This window comes from Ornithorhynchus anatinus, chromosome 3 (assembly GCF_004115215.2).
Source record: "Ornithorhynchus anatinus isolate Pmale09 chromosome 3, mOrnAna1.pri.v4, whole genome shotgun sequence".
NCBI lineage: Eukaryota > Metazoa > Chordata > Mammalia > Monotremata > Ornithorhynchidae > Ornithorhynchus > Ornithorhynchus anatinus.
In genome coordinates, this window is record NC_041730.1 from 77,652,945 (window position 1) to 77,667,816 (window position 14,872).

A 14,872-nucleotide genomic window follows, 5' to 3' on the forward strand; every position below is an offset into this window, starting at 1 on the left:
AACATTCCTTAGATTCTTCTAGAACTTATCTCCTTTACTACAGTCTCATTATGGGCCATTGTGGCTCAATGAGTGAAACTTTTTATACAAATTTTACCTGAAGTATTCATTCCCAGGCACCACCAACTCCCCCAAACTCCTCACCACACCCTTTTCATCCTGGCCTCCTCCCTTTCCTCTCAGACACAGAAGCTGGCAGAGCAGAGCAGACAACTGGCAGGCAAACAACAAAAGCAAACAGCAGAGCTCACGTTTTCTGTCCCTACTTCTTCCATAATGGCTGATCCCCCAAGAGCGCCTGGAGTCCTTAAAGGTGAGCCACTGGATGACAACTTATGAGCTAGAAAACATGCTGAGAATTCTCACTCTACTACGTTGTGCAAGCAAATCCTCTGCTTGAGAAAGTGGTTCAACTTCCCTTTCTTCACCGGTAAAAAGAATAACATGTAATGCTGTAAAGAATGCATTTGTGAGCACATGAGCAATACTGATGTTAGCAACATTAGATACTGGAAATTTAGGAGGAATGTGTGCCTGAGTGATCCATCTATAACTGCTCTCTAACCCTAGATCATCATCTCCTCCCCCTCCCACAAGTTTACATGTATGACAACATCCTAATACACACAGATCACTCTCTCCATTCCTCCCAAGGCAACCTTCTGGCACTGCTTCCCTCTCTAACTCTACCATCCCTCTCCTTCTGCTTACACTGTCCCGCCAACCAGGGACTCCCTCCTCCCACCTTCAAAGCCCTCCTAAAATTCCACCTTCTGAGAAAGACTTTCCTGATGAACTTCCAAAATCTTAGCCACATCAACCCAGCAGCCATCCTGAACACATACAGATCAATACCCTCCCCTCCACACTATGTACAGATGTACGATTAACTGAACAATTCAATTATTCTGATTATCCCATATGTAAACATTTTTTCTGTCTGACTTCTCTGATAGCATGTCAGCTTTTCATGGACTAAAAACACCTCATATGATGCTTGTACTTTCCTAAGCTCTTTATGTACAGTACATCCCATCCAGGGGGCACTCAATAAGCACCTTTACTACTACTATACCATCCAGGGCACAGTGGATAGGGAAGCAGTGTGGCTCAGTGGAGAGAGCCTGAGTTTGGGAGTCAGAGGTCATGGGTTCGATTCCCGGCTCTGCCACTTGTCAGCTGTGTGACTGTGGGCAAGTCACCTCACTTCTCTGGGCCTCAGTTACCTCATCTGTAAAATGGGGATTAACTGTGCGCCTCCCGTGGGCCAACCTGATTACCCTGTATCTACTCCAGCGCTTAAAACAGTGCTCTGCACATAGTAAGTGCTTAACAAATACCAACATTATTATGTACAGTGCATCTCATCCAGGGGGCACTTAATAAGCACCTTTACTATTACTATACCATCCACGGCACAGTGGATAGGGCATGGGCTTGGGAGTCAGAGGGTTGTGGGTTCTAATCCTAGCTCTGGCACTTGTCCAGTGTGTGACCTTGAGCAAGTCACTTTACTTCTCTGGGCTTCAGTTTCCTCATTTGTAAAATGGGGATTGGGATTGTCAGCCCCTAGAGGGACAGGGACTGTGTTCAACCCGATTTGCTTGTATCTACCCCCAGCACTTAGTACTATACCTGGTACACAGTAAGTGCTTAACAAATACCAGAATCATTATTTTTATTACTACCCCTCACCAAGCATATAGCTCAACTAAGACAGCTTCACAAAGTAGGATTTCCACATAATCTGTTCATTCATATTTATTTAGCACTTACTGTGTGCAGAGCACTGTTCTAAGCCTTTGGTAAGTACAATTCGGCAACAAATAGAGACAATCCCTACCCAACAATGGGCTCTACAAAGCGAGTCCATTATGTCCAAATTGGCTGTATGCTTTATCTTTGTTTACTCAAACAATTAAACTGTCAGAGAGAATCTAGAGTAGATTACATAGTACTTGACAGAAACAATGCTATGTATCCTACACACACACCACTCTACCACCTGGTTTTCACCCTATTCCCTAACAACTGCCAAAGTATTCATTGCATACCACAGGGGAACCAACTGCACTCACTAGAGTTAAGACACAAACCTTGCCTTCAGCAAGTTTTCATTCTATTAGGGATAGGATCAGACAAACCTATTTATTTACAGGTAGGAAATAAAAAAGATAATGAAAAGATGATTAAGTGAATTAGTGCTTCAGTAGCAGAGTATATAAAAGCGGTAGGCATTTAAATGCTATAGGGTCTGTGAGTACTTAAGTAGGAAGGACGCGACCTATCTGAAAGAGTACACGACTGGAAATCAGAAAATCAGGGTTCTAGTCCTAGTTATGCCACTTAATAATAATAATGGAATTTGTTAAACACTTACTATGTGTCAGGCACTTTACTACACACAGGGGTGGATACAAGTAAATCGGGTTGCACACAGTCCCTGTCCCATGTGGGGCTCAGAATCTCCATCCGCATTTTACAGATGAGGTAACAGACACAGAGAAATGAAGAGACTTGCCCAAGGTCACAAAGCAGACAAGTGGTGGAACGGGATTAGAACCCACGACCTTCTGATTCTCAGGCCCGGGCTCTATCCACTTCACCATACTGCCTGCCCCACAACCCTAGGCAAGTCATTTAATTTCTCTGTGACTCAGGTTCCTCACCTGTAAACTGGGAAGACTTAAGCTCGTTGAGGGCAGGGAATGTGTCAATTATATTGCTGTGTTGTACTCTCCCAAATGCTTAGTACAGTGTTCTGCACACAGTAAGTGCTCAATAAGTACAATCGATTAAATTCCGTTCTCCTTCCCCCGGGATTGGATCCAATCTGGTTATCTTGTATCTAACCCAGTGACTAGTAGGATGCGTGGCACACATTATGCCCTTACTGTACTATAAATTAATTATGGTATTTAAGTGTTGAGATAGCAATTAGGACATGGCCTGGGGAGAAGAAAATTCCATGGGGAATGCCTCCTGGAGACAGGATTTCAGGAGTGCTTTAAAGATGGGAAGAGCTGCGGCCTGGAAGATTTGAAGACGACGACATCTCAGGTGAGAAGAGAGAAAGGAAGGATTTGGGCAAAGGATCAGCAGAGGTCAGAGGGAAAAGGTTTGCTTGGGAGCAGCCATTAAGTGTAGCAAACATTGCTCAAGACTAACTTGGAAAACAACAACTGGTAAGCAAACTCCTCTTTCTTGTTTAACAATTTGTTTCTTCTTATGGGTTCCAGTACCTCCACTTGACCTAATCCAATCCCTCCTTCCTCCTCCATAGGATTATAAGTGGCCTTACCTGGCCAACTTTGAGAACTCCCTGACTCCAGCCCAGGTGACTAATCTTTTTAAGGCCCACTTACACCCAGCTTTAAGCCACACTTTCCCTCTAATAAGATTCTTGGTTTTGTTTTTATAAGTCTGTGTTCTGTAATTTCTTTTATTGTACTCTCCCAAGCACTTGGTACAGCACTGTGCACACAGTAAGTGCTCAGTAAATATGAATGATTGGCTGGACCTGAGGCTACTGCTTCAGGAGTTTTTCTTTTTATCATGGCAATTTCTTCAGCACTTATGGTATTTGTTAAGTGCCAGGCACTGCTCTAAGCCTGGAACAGATATGAGCTAATCAGGTTGGACACAGTCCATATCTCACATGGGGTTTACAGTCATAATCCTCATTTTACAGAGAGATAACAGACACAGAGAAATTAAGTGACTTATCCAAGGTCAGGCAGCAGACAAGTGGTGGAGGGGATTAGAACTCAGGTCCTCCGACTCCCAGGGCCGTGCTCTTTCCACTAGGCCACGTTGCTTCTCATGTCCTGTATTACTCTTTGAAGAAATTTAATAATAATAATTATGGTACTTGGTAATCACTTGCTCTGTGCCAAGCACCGTTCTAAGTGCTAGGCTAGACAGACGTTGAACGGATAGGACACAGTCCCTATCCCAAATGGGGCTCGCGATCTAAGTAGGAGGGAGAACGGGTCTTGAATCCCCACTTTACTGAGAGGTAACCGAGGCCCAGAGGCCCACGGTCATAGAGAAGACAGGTGGCAAAGCCAAGATTAAAACCCAGGTCTTTGCTCTTTCCACTAGGCCCCACTGCTTCTCAAAAAGGCTGACGATGGAGTCTTGAAGACCAAGGAGTGGAGCAGAGGAAGTGATTATAACAGGGGTTGTTTGCACAGCTCCACTCACAGGCTCTCATAGAGAAGCAGCGTGGCTTAGTGGAAAGAGCCCGGGCTTGGGAGTCAGAGGTCACGGGTTCTAACCCCAGCTCCACTTGTCAGCTGTGTGTCCTTGGGTAAGTCACTTAACTTCTCAGCGTCTCAGTGACCTCATCTGTAAAATGCGGATGAAGACTGTGAGCCCTATGTGGGATAACCTGATTACCTCGTATCTACCCCAGCACTTAGTTCAGTGCTTGGCACATGGTAAGCGCTTAACAAATACCAAGATGATTATTATTACTATTATCTCTGCCAGTGATGATTCTCCTGGGGTGCAGAATGCAACAGAACATTAGAGGTGGAGCACCTCAAAGTGCAGGTGAAGTGTTTTACACGCAGGACTCATTTAGGGCCCTAGGGACAGCAGCCGGATACCAACGCTGGGCTGTAGCAGCACAAACCGTCAGGCAGAAGTGACCAAGGCAGCTGCCAGTGTCTTTGCCCACATCGACAAGCTACTGCTTTCACGATTCCCGCTGGCCCTGTCCACCCTGTGGAATGGCACACGAGGGTCTTCAGGAGGAGCTGAAATAGCATTTACTGTTGACTGAGTTCAGAGCCCTGTGTTACGCACCAGCATCATGGCGAAGTGGACAGTGCACGGGCCTGGGAGTCGGAACAACCCAGCTCCTCCACTTGTCTGCTATGTGGCCTTGGACAAGTCACTTCAGCTCTCTGTGACTCAGTTCCCTCATCTGTAAAATGGGGATGAAGATTGAGTCCCACGCGGGACAGGGACTCTGTCCAACCCGACTTGCTTCTATCCACCCTGGCGATTAGTACAGTCCCTGGCGCATAGTAAGCGCTTAAATACCACACTACTGTTGTGCGAAATCACTAGTGGGAATTACACATGGTCCCCGTCCCTCAAGGGGCCTCTGTCACCACTGATGGCACCATCCCAGTAGGAACAATTCCATGCTCTCTGCAATGGACCAACATCAGGGCAATAAAAAAAAAAAAAATTGAAGGTCTAAAAAGTGCTAAAATCCCAAAACAATAAAAACCCACGACCCCCTCCAGAAGATCAACCGCAGTAGATTCAGTTCTTCTGATGCGAGAATTACATTCCTAGACAACCCCGCATTAAAGAAAACTCAGATTATAGTCCAAGTGCTTTGACGGATACTACCGGCACGCAAGTAACGGCTGCCCCCGACATCAACTCACAGATAGACGTAAATTAGACAGAATGTTCCTCAATTTCCTAAAAGATATTATGGAAGCACTGGGCAAACAATTTTACATCAGAAGTCATTTCATTAATTTTTGACTCAGCTGTCCAACTTTGCAATGTATCTTCTACAGAACAAATTGCATATTGGGCAAAATTAGGAACTTTAGTTATTCAAAATGCTCTACCGGATGCTGAGATCTCAATAAATACTATTGAATGAATGAATGAATGAATGAGATCGCAATCTCTGGCTAGACAATTCTAGAGTTTGCAAAAATCCAAATCCACACACTGCTTGAACCCAAGGATTGGGGATTTTTGATCTCCTACTTAATGAGGGTACACGCCACATAAAAGAGTTCAGAGAAGAGTAAACTTCAAGGGTAACAACGGATGCAGATGATTCTCTAATCTACCTCTCCAGCCCTGACCTCTCCCCTTCTTTGAAACCTCACATTTCCTCCTGCCTTCAGCGCATCTCTTATTTGCACGTCCTGCCGACACCTCAAATTTAACATGTCCAAAAATGAACTCATCTCCCCAACCCTGTCCTTAGCAGCACAGCATACCCCACCTTGACTACCGCAAACTCCTTGCCTCCTGTCTCTCCCAGTTCCAATCCTTACTTCGCTCTGCTGGCAGATCATTTTTCTAATAAACATTCAATCAAGTCTCCCCATTCAAGAGCTTCTAGTGGTTGCCTATCCACCTCCACATCAAAGAGAAACTCCTTACCACTGGCTTTAATTCAACCGGCTCTGGCTCTCTCCCTTCCTTACCTCGCTGATATCTACTACAACCCAGCCTGAATACTCCCCTCTTCTAAAATGCCAACCTGATCGTTTTATTTCGATCTCATCTGTCTCCCCACCAACCTCTTGCCCATGTGCTCCCTCTGGCCTGGAATTCCCCTCACCCCTCTTCCAAGAGGCCTTTCCCAACTACTCCTCCTCCCCTACTCCCTCTCCTTTATGTCACCTATGCACTTGACTCTGCATCCTTTGTGCACACCAGAGTTTAGTACAGTGCTTGACACATAGTAAGCACTAAATAATAACATAATTATTAACTATTACCATTATTATTCATCCTACCCTCTGCCCCACTGCATTTACGTACATATCCATAATTTGTTTTAATACCCCTTTCCCCGCCCCTCTAGACTGGAATCTTCTTTGGGAAGGGAATGTGGCTATCAACTTGTACTGTCCTCTTCCAAGTGCCTAAGACAGTGCTTTGCACACACTAAGTGTTCAATAAATACCACGGATTGATTTCAGTACAGAGACTACACAAAGACTCAGTAAACAGCAAGATTTATAGATTAGATGTTCCTTTAAAGGAACTTATGGTTTGCAATCGCAAAAGAACATCAGATGGTTGGAATATCCCATCTGATGGTTATCTGTCTTGCAAAATAGATTTTCTCCCTTACATCAAGGTTACCCCAACACATACACAAACTTAGTGTCCTATAAAAGTGATGAAATTAGCTAGCCTGGTAGTACTCCACAGCTCTTACTTTCTCTAGAGGTGGGTATGCACATATTGCAGGTATTGAGAAGCCGCATGGCAAGTGGATAGAACATGGGCCTGGGAGTCAGAAGGTCGTGGGTTCTAATTCCAACTCCACCACTTGTCTGCTATGTGACCTTGGGCCAGTCACTTCACTTTGCTGAACCTCAGTTACCTCATCTGTAAAATAGGGATTGAGACTGTGAGCCCCACGTGGGAAAGGGACTGTGTCCAGCCCGATTTGCTTATATCCATCCCAGGGTTTAGTACAGGGCCTGGGATATAGTAAGCACTTAAATACCACAATAATAATTATAATTATAACAACAATAACAGTCGACAAAGTAGTCTGAAGCAGTGTAAACTGATCCAGAATTTAGATTTCACGTTTATGATCAGATTCTCTGAGAAGCACTATGGCCCAGTGAAAAGAGAAGGGCCATGGGAGTCGGAGGACCTGGGTTCCAATCCCAGCTCTGCCACTTGCTTGCTGCCTGACCACACTTGTGCCTCAACTTCCTCAAATGTAAATGTCCTTCCCAGACTATGAGCCCCATGCGCGACAGAGGCTATGTCCAACCCAATTACCTGTATCTACCCCAGCGCTTAGAACAGTATTTCATTCAATAGTATTTATTGAGCTCTTACTATGTGCAGAGCACTGTACCAAGCGCTTGGAATGAACAAGTCGGCAACAGATAGAGACAGTCCCTGCCGTTTGAAGGGTTTACAGTCTAATCGGGGGAGACGGACAAACGAGAACAATGGCAATAAATAGAGTCAAGGGGAAGAACATCTCGTTAAAACAATGGCAACTAAATAGAATCAAGACACATTTGACACATAGTAATCACTTAATCCATAAAAAAAGAAGAATACTTGCTCAGGCTTCTTTAAACACTTAAACCTGCTCCTTTTAGGCATAGAATGGAAGGTTTATTACAAATCCTTCACAAATCCTCCTCCGGAACAAGGAAAGCCATGACGGCCCTTATGCTAGGCAAGTGGTAAACAATCAAGGGTACTTATTGATCACTCACTGTGTTTAAAGCACCATATTAGTGCTTGGGAGACTATAACTAGACTTTAGGATTGGCAGACATTTCCTGTCCACAGAGAAGCAGTGTGACCTAGTGGATCGAGACTGGGCCTGCGGATCAGAAGACTTGGATTCCAATCCCGGTCTTGCTCAAGGTCACCCAGCAATCACTTCACTTCCCTGTGCCTCAGTCCTCTCATCTGCAAAATGGGGATTAAGACTGTGAGCCCCATATGGGACATGGACTTTGTCTAACCTGATCAGCTTGTATCTTCGCCAGCCATTAGTACAGTGCCCGCCACATTGTAAGCGCTTCACAAATACCGTTAAAATAATCCTCACGGGTTTACAGTCTGGAGGGGGAGAAAGGCCCAAGGGGGCTGATGATGACTCCTATGCAGGTGGGGCAATGGGGTCAGGGGGCATGGAGGTCTGTCTTGGGGGGGGGACTCGGGGTGGGCACCAGGGGGTGGGGCCGGCACAGGTGGCCGCATGCTTGCAGCGTTTCTCGGCCCTCCCTGTCCTTCCTGCCCCGGCTGCTCTCTCTGGGCTGGGCGAGCTGTTCAATCCTAAAACCTCAGTGGGAAGAGAGAGAAGAGGACAGACAGGGAAGCCGGGGATGCTCAGCACGACCTTGGATAACCACTCCAGCCAAAGCCGATTCCGCTACACGGGCACCTCTTTGTGGACGGGGAGCTTGGCTGCCCGCGCTCTGCTACTGGGCTCTCCCGAGCACCCAGTCCACCGCCCCGCGCACAGGAACCGCTCAATAAATATCACTGACCGCACCGTACTCCCCCATGTGCTTACTTAGTTCAGTGCTCTGCACACGGTAAGTGTTCAATAAATAGACAGATGCCGAATTGTACATTCCAAGCGCTTAGTACAGTGCTCTGCACATAGTAAGCGCTCAATAAATACTATTGAATGAATAAACACTAATGACTGACTGTATCATACATTCCCAAGAGCTGAGTCCACTGTTCTGCACCCAGTATGCATTCAAGAAATATCCCCAGTTGACTATCGTACTCTCCCAAGTGCTCAGTCCAGTGCTCTGCGAACAATCGGCATTTAGTAAATATAACTGAGTGACTGTATTGTAGAGAAGCAGCATGGCTCAATGGAAAGAGCCCGGGCTTGGAAGTCAGAGATCATGGGTGTAAGCCCGTCAAAGGGCAGGGACTGTCTCTGTTACCGATTTGTACATTCCAAGCGCTTAGTACAGTGCTCTGCACATAATGAGCGCTCAATAAATACTAATGAATGAATGAATGAATGGGTTCAAATACCAGCTCTGCCACTTGCCAGCTGCGTGACTGTGGGCAAGTCACTTTAACTTCTCTGTGCCTCAGTTCCCTCATCTGCAAAATGGGGATGAAGACTGTGAGCCTCACATGGGACAACCTGATTACCCTGTATCTACCTCAGCGCTTAGAACAGTGCTCTGCAAATAGTAAGCACTTAAATACCAACATTATTACTCTCTCCGGAGATCTGCACACAGTAACTGTTCGATAAATAGGATTGATTGAAAGACCTTCAGGTCCTCTGGGACACCAGGAACCTCTCCATTTGGGGGAGGGGATGAGGAGAGGTGGAGAAGAGACAGGGAAGGGGATGGGGGAGAGGAGGGAAGGGGATGGGGGAGAGGAGGGAAGGGGATGGGGGAGAGGAGGGAAGGGGATGGGGGAGAGGGGGAAGGGGATGGGGGAGAGGGGAGGAGAGGGCAGGATGGTGGAGGAAGAACCACTCCCCACTAGTCATTCATTCCCCTTGATTCTATTTATCTTGACCATATTGTCTTGTTTGGTTCTTTTGCTCTGCTGTCTCCCCGATTACACTGGAAGCCCCTCACTGGGCAGAGATGGTCTCTCTCTGCTGCCCAACTATCCCTTCCAAGGGCTTAGTCCATTGCTCTGCCCATCGTAAGCGCTCAATAAATACGACTGGAATGACCGAATTCATCCATTCAATGGTGGGCCAGCACTTAGTAGAGCGCCTGTATCCACCCCAGCGCTTCGCCCAGCGCCGGGCCCCGACCAGGCGCTTAAGAAATGTCACTCTTATTACGCCTTATTATCCCGACTCTGCCCCTTGTCAGCAGTGTGACTGTGGGCGGGTCACTTCACTTCTCCGGGCCTCAGTTCCCTCCTCTGTAAAATGGGGATGAAGACTGTGAGCCTCTAGTGGCACCACCTCATTCATTCATTCAATAGTATTTCGTGAGCGCTTCCTATGTGCAGAGCACCGGACTAAGCGCTTGGAATGAACAAGTGGGCAACAGATGGAGACGGTCCCTGCCGTTTGACGGGCTTACAGTCTAATCGGGGGAGACGGACAGACGAGAACAATGGCAATAAATATTGTCAAGGGGAAGGACATCTCCTGAAGACAATGGCAACGAAACAGAATCAGTAGAATCAAATAGAGTCCCCCGTCTCCACCCCAGCGCTTAGCACAGTGCTCTGCACGTAGTGAGCGCTTAACAAATACCAACTTAATTATGATTACGCCTGGGCGCCGGCCGGGGGCAAAGGCCTGTGCTAAGCGTTTGGGAGAGGACGGTACGAAGAGGGAGAAAGAGGGCTGGCCTGCCCTGCAGGAGCTGGGGGGGGGGGGGAGGGGGAGCGTTTTGGCCTCCACTCACCAGCTGCTTGAGATCGTCCTCCGACAGCTCGGCGTAGCGGTAGCGCTGCTGCTCGAACTCGTAGCGGGTCGTCTTGGCCACCACCACCACCCGCGAAGGGCGGAACCCGCCGACCCCCGACCCCTCCACTTCCACCCCCTGCCGCCCCAGGTGCCGCCGGCCCCCCCCGGCCCCCGCCCGGGCCCCGCCCGCCCCCAGCGCCGCCAGGCCCCCCGACACGCACCGGCAGCTGCACAGCAAGAAGCCCCGGTAGGCGGTCATCCTCCAAAACACGCCCCGCCCTCCCCGGTTCCCCTGCTCTTCTGCACCGTGCTCCCCTGCTCCCTCGATCTTCTGCACCGTGCTCCCCTGCTCCTGAGCTCCCCTGCTCCCTCGATCTTCTGCACCGTGCTCCGCCGCTCCTGAGCTCCCCTGATCCTGTGCACCGTGCTCCTGAGCTCCCCTGTTCTTCTGCACCGTGCTCCCCTGCTCCCTCGATCTTCTGCACCGTGCTCCGCCGCTCCTGAGCTCCCCTGCTCTAGTGCACCGTGCTCCTGAGCTCCCCTGTTCTTCTGCACCGTGCTCCCCTGATCTTCAGCACCGTGCTCCGCCGCTCCTGAGCTCCCCTGATCCTGTGCACCGTGCTCCTGAGCTCCCCTGTTCTTCTGCACCGTGCTCCCCTGCTCCCTCGATCTTCTGCACCGTGCTCCGCCGCTCCTGAGCTCCCCTGCTCTAGTGCACCGTGCTCCTGAGCTCCCCTGTTCTTCTGCACCGTGCTCCCCTGATCTTCAGCACCGTGCTCCGCCGCTCCTGAGCTCCCCTGATCCTGTGCACCGTGCTCCTGAGCTCCCCTGTTCTTCTGCACCGTGCTCCCCGGCTCCCTCGATCTTCTGCACCGTGCTCCGCCGCTCCTGAGCGCCCCTGATCCTGTGCACCGTGCTCCTGAGCTCCCCCACTGTGGTGCACCGTGCTCTGCTGCTCCCGACTCCCCCCGTTCTCGCGGCCCGTGCTCTTCTGCCCTGGCGCACCGTGCTCCCCCGCTCCCGTACTCCCGTGCGCCGTGCTGTTGCTCCCGCGCACTGCTGCTGCCCCGAAGTGCCCTGCCCCCGAGCTCCCCTTCTCTTGTGCACCGTGCTCTGCTCCTCCCGAGCTCGCCTGCTCTGGTGCACCGTGTTCCCGAGCTCGTCTATTCTAGCGGCCCGTGCTCCGCTGCTCCTGAGCTCCCCTGTTCCCGCTCCCCGGGTGGGGGGGGGGGGGGGGGGGGGGGTGGTCTTCGGCTCCCGCGCTCCCCCGTGCTCGCGCCGCGCGCTCCCGCCGCCGCCTTTGCCCTTCGGCGATTTGATTGGTCCCGGGGCTGCGCCTGCGCAGATCGAGCCGCCCGCCCCCTTCAGCTCCTCCAATCGGGTGTGGCGGCCTCACCCGGCGGGGCAGGGGATTGGCGGAGGCGGACGTGAGCCTCGGGGGCGCGCGCGCGCCCCCGCCGCGCAGCTGGCTGGAACCGGTTGGGGGAGGGGGCGCGCGCCCGACAACCGCCTTTTCCTCCCACTTGGGGGTGAGGCTCGTCCCTCCTCAAAGAAGGCGGCCCTGTGGCCTCCTCAGTGGAAAGATTTATTGAAATAAGAATAATAATTATTATAATAATAATAATGTTGGGATTGGTTAAGCGCTTACTATGTGCCGAGCCCTGTTCTAAGCGCTGGGGGAGACCCAGGGGAATCACGTTGTCCCACGTGGGGCTCACAGTCTTCATCCCCCTTTGACAGATGAGGGAACTGAGGCCCAGAGAAGTTAAGTGACTTGCCCAAAGTCACCCAGTCGATAAGAGGCAGAGTCGGGATTCGAACCCGTGACCTCTGACTCCAAAGCCCAGGATCTTTCCATCACCTGTATTGAATGCTTACTGTGTGCGGAGCACTGTACTAATCACTTGAAAGGGGACGGTGTCACAGGGATGAGAAGCAGCAGGGCGCAGTGTATAGAGCGTGGGCCTGGGAGTCAGAGGGTCATGGATTCTAATCTCGGCTATGTTACCCTGGGCAAGCTACTTAATTTCTCTAGGCCTCAGTGACCCCATCTGTAAAATGGTGATGGAGAATGTTAGCCCCACACGGAACAGGGACTATTTCCAACCCATTTTGCTTAGATCCACCTCAGCGCTTAGAATAGTGTCTGGCACATTGTAAGTGCTTAATAAAGACCATCATTATTATTACGGAAAGAGCCCCGGGCTGGGGAGTTGGAGGTCACGGGTTCGAATCCCGGCGATGCCACCTGTCAGCTGTGTGACTGTGGGCAAGTCACTTCACTTCTCGGGGCCTCCGTGACCTCATCTGCAAAATGGGGATGAGGACTGGGAGCCCCACGTGGGACCACCTGATCACCTTGTATCCTCGCCAGCGCTTAGAACAGTGCTTGGCACATAGTAAGCGCTTAACAAATGCCATCAAAAAAAAAATGACCTCGAAGGAACTGCCAGTCAGTGGCTTGTCCCATCACAAATAGGGCAGGCGGCCTCCGCAGATTTGCCTCGAAGGAACTGCCAGTCAGTGGCTTGTCCCATCTCAAATAGGGCGGGCGGCCTCCTCAGATTTGCCTCGAAGGAACTCTAGTCAATGGCTTGTCCCTCCTCAAATGGGGCAACCGGCCTCCTCAGAATTACCTCGAAGGAACTGCTAGACAGTGGCTTGTCCCTCCTCAAATAGGGCGGCCGGCCTCCTCAGATTTGCCTCGAAGGAACTAGTCAGCCGGCCTCCGCAGATTTGCCTCAAAGGAACTGCCAGTCAGTGGCTTGTCCCTCCTCAAATAGGGCGGGCGTCCTCCTCAGATTTGCCTCGAAGGAACTGCCAGTCAAGTGGCTTGTCCCTCCTCAAATAGGGCGGCCGGCCTCCTCAGATTTGCCTCAAAGGAACTACCAGTCAGTGGCTTGTCCCTCTTCAAATAGGGCGGGCGGCCTCCTCAAAATTTGCCTCGAAGGAACTGCCAGTCAGTGGCTTGTCCCTCTTCAAATAGGGCGGGCGGCCTCCTCAAAATTTGCCTCGAAGGAACTGCCAGTCAGTGGCTTGTCCCTCTTCAAATAGGGCGGGCGGCCTCCTCAAAATTTGCCTCGAAGGAACTGCCAGTCAGTGGCTTGTCCCTCTTCAAATAGGGCGGGCGGCCTCCTCAAAATTTGCCTCGAAGGAACTGCCAGTCAGTGGCTTGTCCCTCCTCAAATAGGGCAGCCGGCCTGCTCAGATTTGCCTCCAAAGAACTGCTAGTCAGTGGCTCGTCCCACCTCAAATAGGGCGGCCGGCCTCCGCAGATTTACCTCGAAGGAACTGCTAGTCAGTGGCTCGTCCCTCTTCAAATGAAGCAGCCGGCCTCCTCAGATTTGCCTCGAAGGAACTCCTAGTCAGTGGCTTGTCCCTCCTCAAATAGGGCGGCCGGCCGGCCTCAGAATTACCTCGAAGGAACTGCCAGTCAGTGGCTTGTCCCTCCTCAAATAGGGCGGCCGGCCTCCTCAGATTTGCCTCAAAGGAACTGCCAGTCAGTGGCTTGTCCCATCTCAAATAGGGCGGCCGGCCGACCCCCGCAGATTTGCCTCGAAGGAACTGCTGCTCTGTGGCTTGCCCTCCTCAAATAGGGCAGCCGGCCCCCGCAGATTAGCCTCGAAGGAACTGCTAGTCAGTGGCTTGTCCATTTCAAATGGAGCAGCCGGTCTTCTCAGATTTCCCTCGAAGGAACTGCTACTCTGTGGCTTGTCCCTCCTCAAATAGGGCGGCCGCCCCCTCAGATTTGTCTCGAAGGGACTGCCAGTCAGTGGCTTGTCCCTCCTCAGAGAGGCAACGTGGCTCAGTGGAAAGAGCCTGGGCTTAGGAGCCATTCAGTCATTCGTTCATTCAATCATATTTATTGAGCGCTGACGATGGGAGAAGCAGCGTGGTTCAGTGGAAAGAGCCCAGCCTGGGGAGTCAGAGGTCATGGGTTCAAATCCCGACTCAGCCGCCTGTCAAGCTGTGTGACTTTGGGCAAGTCACTTCACTTCTTTAGGCCTCAGTTACCTCATCTGGAAAATGGGGATGAAGACGGTGAGCCCCGCGTGGGACAACCTGATCACCTTGTATCCTCCCCAGCACTTAGTGCTTGGCACATAGTAAGCGCTTACCAAATGCCAGCGTTATTATTATTATGTGCAGAGCACTGGACTAAGCGCTTGGAATGGACAATTGGGCAACATTTAGGGACCATATCTACCCAATGACGGGCTCGCAGTCTAAAGCGGGGAGACAGACGGCAGA

The 14,872-nt window shown here is 50.5% G+C and overlaps 1 protein-coding gene across 4 annotated transcripts in view; it reads right to left on the reverse strand.

Moving 5' to 3' along the window:
* NADK2 (NAD kinase 2, mitochondrial) overlaps nt 1–11,857 on the reverse strand; it is a 52,984-nt gene extending 41,127 nt beyond the window's left edge. For 2 of the 4 annotated variants that reach the window (XM_029059986.2, XM_029059985.2), the window contains exon 1: nt 10,620–11,857. In XM_029059986.2, the coding sequence (XP_028915819.1) occupies nt 10,620–10,880 (261 nt within the window). In that variant the 5' untranslated portion in view covers nt 10,881–11,857. The remainder of the gene's footprint in view (nt 1–10,619) is intronic. The other 2 variants (XM_029059988.2, XM_029059987.2) reach the window with 1 other exon arrangement.
* Nucleotides 11,858–14,872: the final 3,015 nt, after the last annotated feature.